Raw genomic sequence first — 14,873 nt, forward strand, 5'->3', positions numbered from 1 at the left:
GCACGAACAAAACACACGCACAGTGTGTAACTGCCATTGCTAGTCATAGGCAATTTGAGGCTATGCACTTCAGGATTATGCAACAGGCGGGGGCCACTCAAACAGGATGGCAGTGGCACATTTGGGTGCCACCACTTTGTAACATTTATGGCCTAACCCATGTGCGTTGGTGAAGAATACAATAGCACATTGATTTTATTTTAGAGTGCCTGGCTAAAAAAAGAATCAGGGCATCAAAAGCTGGGTTCCTAGTTGGAAGGAGACAGACTATCATGATCAACTTGTTTCTTACCTTGTAATAAATACCAACAATACACACTATCAAATGAGCAATAAGGAGTAGTAATTAACAAACGATTCCTAATAATTACAAGGCAACTAAATACTGGCTACTAAGCAACACAAGAGGAGTGGAAAAGACCATTGGACAGTGCTATAAACTTGTTAATTGAGGCTCCAAATCATCTGACATAAATCCAGTTTACAGCCTCTGTGTATATCCTTGTCAGCCAGAGCAAGTGCAATAAACAGTTAATGCATCAGGTTGAATCTGACATGGCTAAAAGTGATCTGTCTTTTTATTACTATCTCACATTACTGTGAATTGCACCCTCTATTCTAAACAACATTTTGGGATTAATATTCTCAAAGCCATAAACAAAAAACTACTTTGGTGTCATTCCAGAGAGCAAATAGGTTCCCATTGAGAAATGGTTTCAAGGATGATACAGGGCACGCCTGCATCTAGCATGTACTGTAGTCGGATCCTGTGGTTTAATTATTGTTTCTGTGGGTGTTGCTGAGACAACCTCCCTGTGGGTCAACCTCCCTGTTGTTAGGGCTCCATGGCCAGCCTGTAGCTGTGGTAAGGCTGGGCTGGGTGGTTGTTAGGCCTCCATGGCCAGCCTGTGGCTGTGGTAAGGCTGGGCTGGGTGGTTGTTAGGGCTCCATGGCCAGCCTGTGGCTGTGGTAAGGCTGGGCTGGTTGGTTGTTAGGCCTCCATGGCCAGCCTGTGGCTGTGGTAAGGCTGGGCTGGGTGGTTGTTAGGGCTCCATGGCCAGCCTGTGGCTGTGGTAAGGCTGGGCTGGGTGGTTGTTAGGGCTCCATGGCCAGCCTGTGGCTGTGGTAAGGCTGGGCTGGGTGGTTGTTAGGGCTCCATGGCCAGCCTGTGGCTGTGGTAGGGCTGGGTGGTTGTTAGGCCTCCATGGCCAGCCTGTGTCTGTGGTAAGGCTGGGCTGGGTGGTTGTTAGGGCTCCATGGCCAGTCTGTGGCTGTGGTAAGGCTGGGCTGGGTGGTTGTTAGGGCTCCATGGCCAGTCTGTGGCTGTGGTAAGGCTGGGCTGTATTTGTGGACGGAGCTGTGCAGCGGGAGATGGCGGCTTGGCGTAGTCTGGGAAAAGCATGAGCCCAAACCACAAACTGTTTTTCCAGCTGTGATAATCCAGGCAGCCTGGGAAATCAGCTCAGAGCATTGTTTGAATAATTGTTTGTAGGGGGTCTTTCGTGAAAATGTCAAACTTGTTGTGGTACATGATACAAAGATCTGTCCTTTTCACACAAAACACGTCGTATCCTTTCAGAGTGTACCTCAGCTCCTTTAGGTGAAATAGCATGTTAAATTGCTTGAGCATGAGAACATACAGCAGATACTCTCTGTGTACACTTGTGAACCACATATAGCAGAATGTTCAGAAAATACTAGAACGGGGCTGGGTATGGGTTGGGTATACAATGTTTGGATGAGATTTAGAAATCAAATAAAGATCCCTGTGAGAACGACCTGAGGATGCGACTATCAAGGAAGGGGACTGAAGGGGCGAAGACAGGAAGATGGGTGAGTGATAACGCAAGGATGACTGACAAGTTCATTAATATACAGAAGCGGCGGCCAGACGAACGGAACCAAAAGCACCCCAGGTCACCCATCCCCTGGGGTGAGGCAGAGCAGGACCCGTCCGGCACACGTGTGGTGTACACAGACACACACACACACACACACACACACACACACACACACACACACACTCACACACACACTCACACACACACACACACACACAGGGAGATATAGACTGTGAGAAGAGTTTGACAGGGGACTGTGTGCGCAGCTGTCTGTTGAGTCGGGATCAGAGTTGGATGTGACTGACGTCATAGAAAGCAGAAATGGTGTGACTTTTTCCTTTGATTTTATCCACAGCATTTTTTTCTCCTTGGATGAGGTTTGCTTAGACCCTTAAGCATGCTTGAGCAGTATAACTTGACTTTTAAAGATGACCAGAGTAATACACCCTGACATTCTACTGCAAAATTGAAGAAAGGGGAAACACATGCTCCACAGCCAGTGTTAGGAAACTACTCCGAAAATACAGTTTACCAAGCTACCAATTACTTCACACTGCAAGACGTTAAGCTACACTAAAGCAACCTTAAGACAAATATATTTGACTTAACTGAAGTTACTTTGAAAACTTAAATTACAAATTGAACTACATAGAGCTCACGCCTCCCCAACACTGACCAGTCAGTCCAAGGAGTGAGAGACGGCTGCTGCCATGTCAAAGTAATTAAGACTGGATAGGGCTCATGCATAATTGTATGGCAATGCACGCTGTGGCGCTAGGTAGATGAATAACGGATCTGACTCATAATTGCATTTGTAAATTTAAATTATTCACAGAAAACCGAGAGGTGAAAAAGAAAGATTGCGTTCTGGGTAATAGGAGGGGCGAAGTATGATTTTTGCACGTATGCTGAGATACACAAGCGTGCATTCAAGCAAATGATTGGCTGATTTGGAGACAAGTTAAATTTAGACAGCAAGCATACATAAAATGAAGAGGGCACGTGGTGACGAAGTTGTTGTGCCCGATCTGAAGCTGAGCGAAAGCTTAATGTGTTTTCATCCCTCCTCCCCCTTGCCTAGCAGCACCCCTGCTCTAGTTATTGATTTGACCTGCTACAACAACTGCACACACACCAATACGTGCACACACACACGCACACACACGCACACACACACACAGGGGATATAGTAAACATGGTTATGGCTATGTCCAAGGTAGATCAGAAGAGTATGTACTGTATGCAGCCACAGATAAGTGAGAAGTGTTGAGTAGGGTTTCATCTCCATCTTCAGTTCTATTTGTCTTTATCGTGCAACTTGATGAACCCCTGGATATAGCACAGTCATATAAGACAACTCTGCCCTCTAGTGGCATACTAACCAAGCACTATAGTCTCTCTCTCTCTCTGTCTCTGTCTCTGTCTCTGTCTCTGTCTCTGTCTCTCTCTCTCTCTCTCTCTTTCTCTCACTCAAACATGCATGGCATGCACACACACACACACACACACACACACACACACACACACACACACACACACACACGCGTACACACACACACGCACACACACACACACACAGGGGATATAGTAAATATGGTTATGGCTATGTCCGAGGTAGATCAGAAGAGTATGTACTGTATGCAGCCACAGATAAGTGAGAAGTGTTGAGCAGGGTGGATATGGGCTTCATCTCCATCTTCAGTTCTATTTGTCTTTATCATGCAACTTGATGAACCCCTGGATATAGCACAGTCATATAAGACAACTCTGCCCTCTAGTGGCATACTAACCAAGCACTATACTCTCTCTCTGTCTCTGTCTGTCTCTCTCTCTTTCTCTCACTCAAACATGCATGGCATGCACACACACACACACACACACACACACACACACATGCACACTACAATTGATAGAACATCCTGTGTCACTTTACTTGGACTAAGAAAATACACTTTATGATACTGTCAATAAGCATTATGACATCATAATTATATAATCCAGCAGTGGTGAAAAAAGTACTCAATTGTGATACTTGAGTAAAATTAAAGATACCTTAATAAAAAATTACTCAAGTGAAAGTCCCCCAGTAAAATACTACTTGAGTAAAAGTACTAAGTAAAAGTAAATGCTATACTTCACAATCCTCATATTAAGCAAAGCAGATGGCACGATTTTCTATATTTTTTTCCCCAGACAGACATGGCACATTCCAACACTCAGACAAAATGTACAATCGCCGTATTTGTGTTTAATGAGTCCGCCAGATCAAATCAAATCAAATTTGATTTGTCACATACACATGGTTAGCAGATGTTAATGCGAGTGTAGCGAAATGCTTGTGCTTCTAGTTCCGACAATGCAGTAATATCCAACGAGTAATCTAACTAACAATTTCACAACAACTACCTTATACACACAAGTGTAAAGGAATTAATAAGAATATGTACATAAAAAAATATATGAATGAGTGATGGTATAGAACAGCATAGGCAAGATGCAGTAGATGGTGTAGAGTACAGTATATACATATGAGATGAGTAATGTAAAGTATGTAAACATTATATGAAGTGGCATTGTTTAAAGTGGCTAGTGATACATTATTAAAGTGGCTGGAGGTATGAGGCAGAAGGTATGACAAAGCGTTCTATTGATATACGTGAATTGGACCATAACTCTGAGGCAGAAGGTATGACAAAGCGTTATATTGATATGCGTGAATTGGATCATAACTCTGAGGCAGAAGGTATGACAAAGCGTTCTATTAATATGCGTGAATTGGACCATAACTCTGAGGCAGAAGGTATGACAAAGCGTTATATTGATATGCGTGAATTGAACCATAACTCTGTCCTGCTAAGCATTCAAAACTTAATGAGTAGTTTTGGGTGTCAGGGGAAAATGTATGGAGTAAAAAGTGCATATTGTCTTTAGGAATGTAGTGGAGTAAAAGTAAAAGTTCTCAAAAATATAAACAGTACAGATACCACAAAAAAACTACTTATGTAGTACTTTTTGCCTAAGTACTTTACACCACTGTAAGCCAGATAAGCCTATCACGGACATGCCCTTATAACAATCATCAGTCAAAAAGAGGGTGTCTTGTCCTGCTCTTTAAATCTGCTTCTGCATTCATCCATGTCATCCCACCGAATCCCACCATACCTTCTCCGCTGTGCAATCCGTTTTCCGAGCTGGTCACAGGTGGACCTCAGCCACACTCAAGGTATTAAATGATATCATAACCGCCATCGATAAAAGACAGTACTGTGCAGCTGTCTTTATCAACCTCGCCAAGGCTTTCGACTCTGTCAATCACTGCATTCTTATCGGCAGACTCAACAGCCTTCGTTTCTCAAATGACTGCCTCGCCTGGTTCACCAACTACTTTTCAGATAGAGTTCAGTGTGTCAAATCGGAGGGCCGGTTGTCAGGACCTCTGGCAGTCTCCATGGGGGTACCACAGGGTTCAATTCTCGGGCCGACTCTTTTCTCTGTATATATCAACAATGTTGCTCTTGCTGCGGGTGATTCCCTGATCCACCTCTATGCAGACGACACCATTCTGTATACATCTGGCCCTTCTTTGGACACTGTGTTAACTAACCTGCAAACGAGCTTCAATGCCATACAACTCTCCTTCCGTGGCCTCCAACTGCTCTTAAACGCTAGTAAAACTAAATGCATGCTTTTAACCGATCGCTGCCTGCACCCGCCCACCCGCCCTACTAGCATCATTACTCTGGACGGTTCTGACTTAGAATATGTGGACAACTACCAATACCTAGGTCCCTGGCTAGATTGTAAACTCTCCTTCCAGACTCATATTAAACATCTACAATCCAAAATTAAATCTAGAATCGTCTTCCTATTTCGCAACAAAGCCTCCTTCACTCACGCCACCAAAAATACCCTCGTAAAACTGACTATCCTACCGATCCTCGACTTCGGTGATGTCATTTACAAAATAGCCTGCAACACTCTACTCAGCAAACTGGATGCAGTCTATCACAGTGCCATCCGTTTAGTCACCAAAGCCCCACACCCCACTGCGACCTGTATGCTCTCGTTGGCTGGCCCTTGCTAAATATTCGTTGCCAGACCCACTGGCTCCAGGTCATCTATAAGTCTTTGCTAGGTAAAGCTCTGCCTTATCTCAGCTCACTGGTCACGATAACAACACCCACCCATAGCATGCACTCCAGCAGGTATATCTCACTGGTCATCCCCAAAGCCAACACCTCCTTTGGCCGCCTTTCCTTCCAGTTCTCTGCTGCCAATGACTGGAACAAATTGCAAAAATTGCTGAAGTTGGATACTTATATCTCCCTCACTAAATTTCTGTCTGAGCAGCTAACCGATTGCTGCAGCTGTACACAGCCCATCTGTAAATAGCCATTCCCCAGAGTAGCCTGTTCTCTAGGAGTAGAGGAGGGACTGCGTAAAGTAGAAGCTTCGGGGCCTTTAGCTGTCAGGAAGAATGGTCGAGTAAAAGTCGAATCCACAGTAGGGTGAGAATATGTTCCGGATTGTGCAGGACAGTCCTGCATTTTGGCCCTTTGTCCCGCATCCCGCAACCAAACAATCGTGTCCTGCATTAAATCAAAAAAATTCTAACACCACTTATTTACAAAAAAAGTTGATTTAATAAGTATTCCAGTTAGGCATTCAAATCTGTCTCTTTTGCAGCAGAGCGGAAGAGGCGAAGCAAGATATGTCCAAAAATAAGCCCAACGCGTTTCTTTGTGCCTATGTTGAACCTAGGTTTTTCGCCTGCCTTCCCGCATTTGAGACAACGACTCCCATTGTTAGGACGCATACATGGGCATCTCGTCATTATATACTGATCTCTGTTTGCAGTCCCATTGCTCTTTAGACAAGATATGCATAATATAAATGTGGTACTGATGATGTTAAACACTTCTCCAATCTTTGTTGAGATCTGATATTCTGCGCAGCGCAAGGTGATACGGCCAATGTCATATCTTCAAACCAATCACTTTTATAAAATCCTTTCGGGTCTAAATTCCAGCTAAACTTGGAGGGGACAGTTAAAAAAGCATGCGTCTGGCAAAAAGCTACAAAAGTAAATAAATAGCCGTATTTAAAATATATATAAGGTTATTAAGCTGAAAATATATCATGTGATTTTGTCAAACTTGTGAGGCTCTCCATGCTCATTAGTTGCTCATCTAACATATTTGCTGCTACATCACTCAATCCGGTTGTCAACGTCTCCCTTCCTAACTGCCTTACATTCCCTGAGACCAACCAGAAATGTTTCCTTGGCCAAGTATTCCCAGATTTTCCCAAAACAGATAAACATTTGCTCTCTCATTTCTGCATGACCAAATTTTGCGTAAATCAAAGGAGTAGGCTATAGGCGTGCTTCAGTTAGCTTGTGTGGTGTAGTGGGAGGGTGTTTTTTGTGTGTGCTTGTGTGTGTGGGGTGTGTGTGTGTGTGTGAAGTGAGACTTCCTATCATGAATGCCATTGGCTCCAGCCAGGGTTTCTGGTGGTCCCACCTTTGGAAAAAAATCAGTTTTAAAGCTCAGGTCAGGTCACTTGACCTCTGTTTAATTTACAGGTCAGGTGTATTCAGGATTCTCTTAAAGTTGAATAGAAACTAAAAACTTGATGACTTGGTTTGAAGTTACTGTGAGATTATCTTGGCATGGAATTTAGAGTATGGAATTTTGAGTATGGAATTTAGAGTATGGAATTTAGAGTATGTTTTTGCATAGATTTTTGGTTAGAAAATGTTACTAATAATGGTCTAATCTAGAAGAAAATGAAACGCACACCTATTTAGGCAAGGTGCTGGCTAGCGGAGTAGAAAACTTGAAAATAAAAGAGAGCCGCACACTCTAGGAGCTCAAATGCAAAAATGTAATTACCACCGTTTCGACAGCCAAGCTGTCTTCATCAATGTATCAATGTATCACAAACACTGCGGGATGACTCGTTTATACAGTGTCAAAAGACACAGGTATTTGTAAACATGGACAAGAGTGGCCTAATATCATTGGTTAATTCTCAAATATTAAAATGGCATACAAAGAACAGCATGCAAACAACAAATGGATAGCATACGATCATAATAATAAGCTTGCAAACAATTACAATGGCCAAGTCACAATAATCACAAGAATGGCTTCAGATCAAAGTCTACGTTGAGACCGAAGGGAGCAAAGGTCTTTAAGTTAAAGATCCAGGCAGCCTCTCGTTTTAACAATAAATTATCAAGGTCACCCCCTCTCCTAGGGAGGGTGACATGTTCGATGCCAATATAACGCAGAGATGAAATCGAGTGGCCTGCCTCCAAGAAGTGGGCCGCAACTGGGTAAGTAAAGTTTTTACACCTAGTGGTGCTACGATGCTCTGAGATACGTACTTTTAATTCGCGCTTTATTTTACCCACATAATTTTTACCACAAGGACAATTTATATGATAAATAACTGCCTTAGCGGAGCACGAAAATAACATTTTTGACCTTTAATTTCCATCCAGTAGGGGCGCAAATAGTTGTTCAGGAATATCTTGGGGTGGTAAATCAGAGTGTACCAATTGGTCTCTGAGATTTCTGCCCCACGAGAATACGACCAAGGGAAGGTCCGAAAACACATTGCCGAGACTATCATCGGATTTTAGAATGTGCCAATGTTTGTGAGCGATTCCCTTAATTTGTTCAGAACGCTTTGAATAGCGGGTAGTTAGAACACAAGAATGCTTCTTTTTGCGAGACTGAGCTTGAAAAAGGTCATGTCTCGTTTTGTTTTGAATTTTCTCAATGGCAATATTAATCTGATCATTTTTGTAGCCCCTCTCCTTGAACTTTCTTTGCGTCTCAGCCATATATCTGTTGAAATCTGATTGTTTTTTGCAAATTCTTTTGATTCGACAGAATTGGCTGTATGGAAAACTATTTTTCAAGGGAAGTGGGTGACAACTATCAGCCCTCAACAAACTGATCAGTAGGCTTCCTGTAAAGATCAGTGTATAGAACATTATCTTCACACAAGATCAGAAGATCAAGGAAACTGATTTGACGTGTATCAGATGACATAGTACATCTCAGATGCTCAGAACAGGAGTTAAGAAAATCATGTAATGCCTGGAGCTGTTTCACATCACCCCTCCACAGAACAAAAATATCATCAATATACCGTTTCCAAATAATGATGTTAGGCAAGAAAGCATTTTGGAGAGGATTGAAAATAGACTGTTTCTCCATGTAACCCACATACAAATGACCATAGTTAGGAGCCATGGGGGATCCCATAGCAGTACCCTTCGTCTGAATAAAGAAATCATTTAGAAACATGAAATAGTTGTGTGAGTACTATTTCAGCCAATGTTATAATGCATGCACTGGAAGGTAGTTCATTAGGGTCACGTTGCAGAAGAAAATGTTCCATAGCTTCAATACTGCTCTCGTGTGGAATATGTGTGTATAACGACTCAACATCAAAAGTAGCTAACAAGGTATTCTCAGGCAGAGGATCAAGAGATTCAATGATAGAGATCATACTGCTGGTGTCCTTTACAACAGGGCGGGTAAGGACTGACGTATCGGATTGTAAATCAGGCAAAGCTTGTTTTTCATCCTTAGGTAAATTATGGAAAGATTTGGACCCCTGTTTATTCTTAAAGAGATGTCCAACATCTTTTTCCACAAGTCTGCAATATGTCTCGATAGAGTGATTGCGATTGGCTAGAGGTATAAAATAAGCTTTGCTTCTAAAAGGAGTCGCAGTATGTGCAGGAGAGCAACCTACTGGTTCAATAGAAGTGTCAGAATTAGGGGAGCTAAAGTATTCCCTTAAACGGATGTTTAAAAAACTTAAACATGTCTACATTAACATCAAAATCGTTGCACTGGATTTTAGGCACAAAGATGACCCTTTATTAAGCAAAGAGACATGGGCAGGGCTCTATCTTACTTGATAAATTAAAGACACTCAGCCCCGTGGGTTCTGGGACCGTGTGAACGGGCTCCTCTGCCTCTGATAGTCGTTTCTTCTTACCCCGTCGGGTGCGGCATCTCGTCGATGCGCGTGCCTGCGGCCACCACCGCCCTTCCATCCGTCTAGTCTCTCGTTGAATAAAAAACGACCACTGGAAGCCGATGAGGCGCTGGTTGTAGAGCGTTGATCAGACGGGGGTGGATAGAAGTAAGCGGCATCCCTCCTGCGTCTGCCATGGTGAGGAGGAGCAGAACCTCCCTTATCAGGGTTTCTCCAGAAGTAGACTTTATCCTCGGCCTTGTCTTAGTAATGGTCTAACCCTAGGATGGATTGCAGTTTCTCCTTATCCATAAGGAACCAACATAAGGAGTGTAAAAAGTCCTGCCTAGAGGTAGCTCTCCAAGGGGTTTGGCCAACCCTGGTCCATGTTTCCTAAATACTGGGGGTTTGAATATGTTCATGTGACATTTGACATTCTACAAATTATCCCACATTTAAGAAAAATCGAATGAAAATCAATCAGGTGGTTGAGGCTGATTTACAAAACCTTGCCATCGTCTTACTCTACATAGGAAAGATATTTTGCAATTATGCCTACCGTTTCTGCCTAGTAGCTTGTGCACAATACTAAAATGACAAATCAGGATATTTGAGGCCGGGGCATTTCAATATTGCCTATTCTAATTTTATGATTTATAGACTACAGTGAGCTCCAAAAGTATTGGGACTGTGACACTTCCGTCTTGTTGTTTCGTCTCTGTACTCCAGTACGCAATGACTATGAAGTTAAAGTCCAGACTGTCAGCTTTAATTTGAGGGTATTTTCATCAATGCCGGGTGAACGGTTTAGAAAGGACAGCACTTTTTGTACATAGTCCCACATTGATTAAATCAAGCTTGTGACGCTACGAACTTGTTGGATGTATTTGCTGTTTGTTTTGGTAGTTACAGATTATTTTATTCCCAATAGAAATGTATGGTGAATAATTGATTGTGTCATTTTGGAGCCAAATAAAGCTTAAGTAAAACATATTTTTTTTTATATATATATATAAATATATATATATATCATACACTCAGGACATGCTAACCTCTCACCGTTATGATATGTGTACGTCTGTAACTTTCTCACTCACCATTATTCACGATTCATTCAGGACTATCCGACTATCTGTAAAACGTGTCACTGTCCCAATTCTTTTGGAGCTCACTCTCCATAAATGCTTACAAAAGTGCAAAGCCCTCATTTAAAAAAAAAAAGTGTAGTTTTTTTTCAAATACACAAGTTGGCATATCAGATTTCAAATAGCCGAATTAAACCAGCAAAATTACTTAGATATGAAATAATAAAAGTATAGGAATAGCAGTAATATTCTTGCTGTGATAAGGTTGGTCATGGGACATCTTTTTTTTAAAGGAAAATCGCCGCGGTCACCTTAGGGTACCACACTCAACGTTGTTCAACCCCATCACCTCTGAGTGGCGCTGCGGTGTAGGCTACATTTGAACCACGATAGACTGTAAATCACTCAACGTAGGCTATGACGAATTGTAGCCTTTTTGAGTAGCCAAGAGTCAAACAATATTTTAACAGCGTCAAGTTTGTTTATTCATAACAATATCACAAGTAGTAGAAGTAGATGTAACAAGTAGGATGGCTAGTAACCTAACAGATTCTGACTATAGCCTACACGACGTGCTGGCAGACTTTTTAACATACATCCATAATATTTTTTTCCATTCTGACTCATACAGTGGATAGCCAAATAATTCGGGACTTCACTCCTCCTCTAAGGGAGCATTTCCTCTGTTACAATGACCGCTGGTGAAGAGACGCCTTGGTAGAGGAACATGCTGTGATTCATAAGGGTGTTATAATACAGACTAAACTCTGTAATCATGTTGCGCGTCGTAGTGGAATCAGCCAAAGGCATCCCCAAAAAGAAACTCGGACACCCAGATCCCATAGCAGCGGTAGTGTTCAAAGGTGAGATATTGTTTTGTTGCTGTGGCATTTAGCCTACATTTTCTCTTTGGTTTCAATGCCTTGATTGTTGGCTATTCTTGAGAAGTTCAAAACATCTGGATCAAAGACGTTCTCCAAATGTAGGCTAATATAAATCAAAGATGAAGACATGCAGAGTTGCTTTCAGGTTGTAGCCTAGTTTTTAGTTAGGCTACTTTATAGTTCTCTTTATTTTAAAGTCACTTTATCCTTTCTGCCCTTTGCTGTCAATGTTGGGTTAACTGACCCATTTTCTGTCTATCATTTTTTCTTTGAACCAACAACTGCAAGATTCCACAATAAGATGATATTCTGATGGATTTTGTGGTCCCCAAACATTTAACATGTTCAATAAACACAAACATGATGATCTTTGTATTCAAAGTGGAGATACTGCGTCATTTAACTGTGAGCATGTAAGGGCACAAAACTACTATGAATTGCATTGAAGGTACAACAATGGTACTGTGCATTGGTTCTGAGATACCGGAACCTAATTTTGCCTGCTTTAAGGCAATGAGTCACATTAAATAATGTTGCCTCTATTGTGTTACACAGAGGGAAAACATATTCCCTTATAAGGGGTTGGAATCACCCATTCTCCCCTGTCATCAACAGCTCTGCAGCTGGGTCAATGTGCTTCATTTTTGCATGGATATTTTAGGATAAGAGTCCGTCCAAGATGCACATTCGACTTTTATGGTTGAATATGTTGCCACTCTAAGTTGGCTCACTATGTTACCAGCCCCAGGGATGTTGTAGGTATTACCCATTTTAAAACTGCCTGTATATGTTAAAGGCCCAGTGCAGTTAAAAACGTGATATACCTGTGTTTTATATATATTTCCATTATGAGATTGAAAATTGAAATTGTGAAAATGATGATAATGTCCTTTTAGTGTAAGAGCTGTTTGAAAAGACTGCCTGAAATTTCAGCCTGTTTTGGTGGGATGGAATTTTGGCCTACCTGGTGACATCACCAGGCAGTAAATTAGTTAAGAGACCAATAAGAAACAAACCTCTCTGCCAATAACAGCTAGTTTCCCCCTCCCCACTTAAACCACTCCTAAAAAGTCCTAGCAAAATGATTGCTTGAGAACTTTGCATTTTTGCCAAGAAGCTATTTGTATTTATTTTGGCCATTACATTAAAAACAATCACAGTAACGTAATTGTTACCCAGAAAGGATTTGATATTGAGATAAAAACGTCTGCATTGGACCCAGAGAAATATATTCTACCCATACATACACTCCCGAGTGGCGCAGCCGTCTAAGGCACTGCATGTCAATGCTTGAGGTGTCACTACAGACACCATGGTTTGATTCCAGGCTATGATTGGGAGTCCCGTAGAGCGGTGCACAATTGGCCCGGCGTCGTCCGGTGTCGGCTGTCATTGTAAATAAGAATTTGTTCTTAACTGACTTGCCTAGTTATATAAAGGGTACATAGAAACACATATATTCCATGTTTTAATCTTGCCACTTTGTGTAAACGCTATACAGGTGAAAAGAAGAAAACTAAGGCCATTGATAGTGAACTCAATCCCGTGTGGAATGAAGTAAGTATAAACATTTACATTTACAATCCTTCCTCTCTCTGGCAGTCTCTGGGAATGTTGAAAAGGGCCTCGAGAGGAATGTATTATGTGGACGAGGGTATGAGAATGAATTAGGGAAAGAGGCTAACATTTTGTCCGTTGTGCTTGGTGTTTGTTGATGACTCAACATGGAGTAGTTATTATTAGATAGAGGAATGATAACTGTTAACACTTCCCCTTTGATTTTAAACATTTGCACCCCCCCCCCCCCCCCCGCCCCCCCCCATGCTTCAACATTTTATAATTGAAATTAACATGGGCAAAGTTGCGTGTTTATGAACTAACTCAATTTGTGGTTGCAGGTGCTTGAGTTCGACCTAAAGGGCTCCCCATTGGATGCCTCCTCCTTTTTGGACGTGATTGTGAAAGACTATGAGACTATTGGCAAAGACAAGTACGTACCTGGCATGTAGCTACTGTATATGTCTCAAATGTTTTGTGAGAGAACACAAACCACACACACGCACACACCTCCTGCTAATCGGACGCTGCTAGTGTTGCTAGGGAGGAGGTGGGACATAGTGTTTTACTGAGTTTGACCTCTTGTCATTTCTCAGTCAAAGTGCCCCTCCATTAGAATGTGAACCTGGTCATTACAATACAGTGTCTGGTAATTACAGGTAATACAGAGAGTGAGTTAAAAGGAAAGTTCAAACCCTGAGGCCAGTGCTGAGTTTAAACCGAGCTGTAAAAAACTAGAGTAAGCACTTCTGCGGAGGGAGATCCATAATGTTCATTCAGGTCAAATCTTCAGGTTACTTGCATAACTCCGGGTTCTCTGATAATATGAGCTATCTTACATATGGGGCATGCCCTTTGGTGCGAGATCATAAGGAAGCTCCAATCATACAACATCTGCCGTAAACAGACAGGAGGCGTGGCGAATAGTGGGCAACCCCACTTATTATAACGCTCCAAGTCCCGTACTCTAGCTCATTATCAGACATGTGTTTTCCTCCCTATGCATATTGAGATAACCCAATCATATTATCAGAGAACAGGGGTTACGCAAGTAACCTTAAGATTTGACCTTAAGGAACATTATGGATCTCTGACTGCAGAAGTGCTTACCCTAGTGCTTTTTCAAATACTTTTTTCGTTATCTCAAATATGGGTGTTTCACATATAGTCAACTCCCATTGCGCTTATGTACCCCCCGAAGCTAGATTGTCTTGACATAATCATCCCTCAGAGGCCCCAACACAGCACTGTATATGTCAGCGAGGGCGCAGTGACGTCTAGTTCGTAAATCCTCATAAACGTATGAGGGGTAGCCCAACATGCCACATTGCAGCGTCACCTCTTGCTAGTTCAAAAAACAGCAGGCAGTGTGCGTCTTTGCGCATGCGTAGAGACCTATGGACGTTTGTCCGTATTTTTCCACCACACTTGAGCCACCACTTCGGGATGGAGTCTCCAGTCACCATACAGGGGGTTACCTCTGGACTTACAAGTCTGTTCCG

General features: G+C 42.2%; 1 protein-coding gene across 3 annotated transcripts in view; it reads left to right on the forward strand.

Moving 5' to 3' along the window:
* The first annotated feature begins 11,591 nt into the window (after positions 1-11,591).
* The window catches only part of LOC139364740 (myoferlin-like), a 60,510-nt gene continuing 57,228 nt past the window's right edge, over positions 11,592-14,873 (forward strand). The window contains exons 1-3 of one of the 3 annotated variants that reach the window (XM_071101763.1): positions 11,592-11,793; positions 13,316-13,371; positions 13,713-13,804. In XM_071101763.1, coding sequence (XP_070957864.1) covers positions 11,706-11,793; positions 13,316-13,371; positions 13,713-13,804 — 236 coding nt within the window. In that variant the 5' untranslated portion in view covers positions 11,592-11,705. The remainder of the gene's footprint in view (positions 11,794-13,315; positions 13,372-13,712; positions 13,805-14,873) is intronic. The other 2 variants (XM_071101762.1, XM_071101761.1) reach the window with 2 other exon arrangements.

Source organism: Oncorhynchus clarkii, chromosome 13 (genome assembly GCF_045791955.1).
Source record: "Oncorhynchus clarkii lewisi isolate Uvic-CL-2024 chromosome 13, UVic_Ocla_1.0, whole genome shotgun sequence".
Lineage (NCBI taxonomy): Eukaryota > Metazoa > Chordata > Actinopteri > Salmoniformes > Salmonidae > Oncorhynchus > Oncorhynchus clarkii.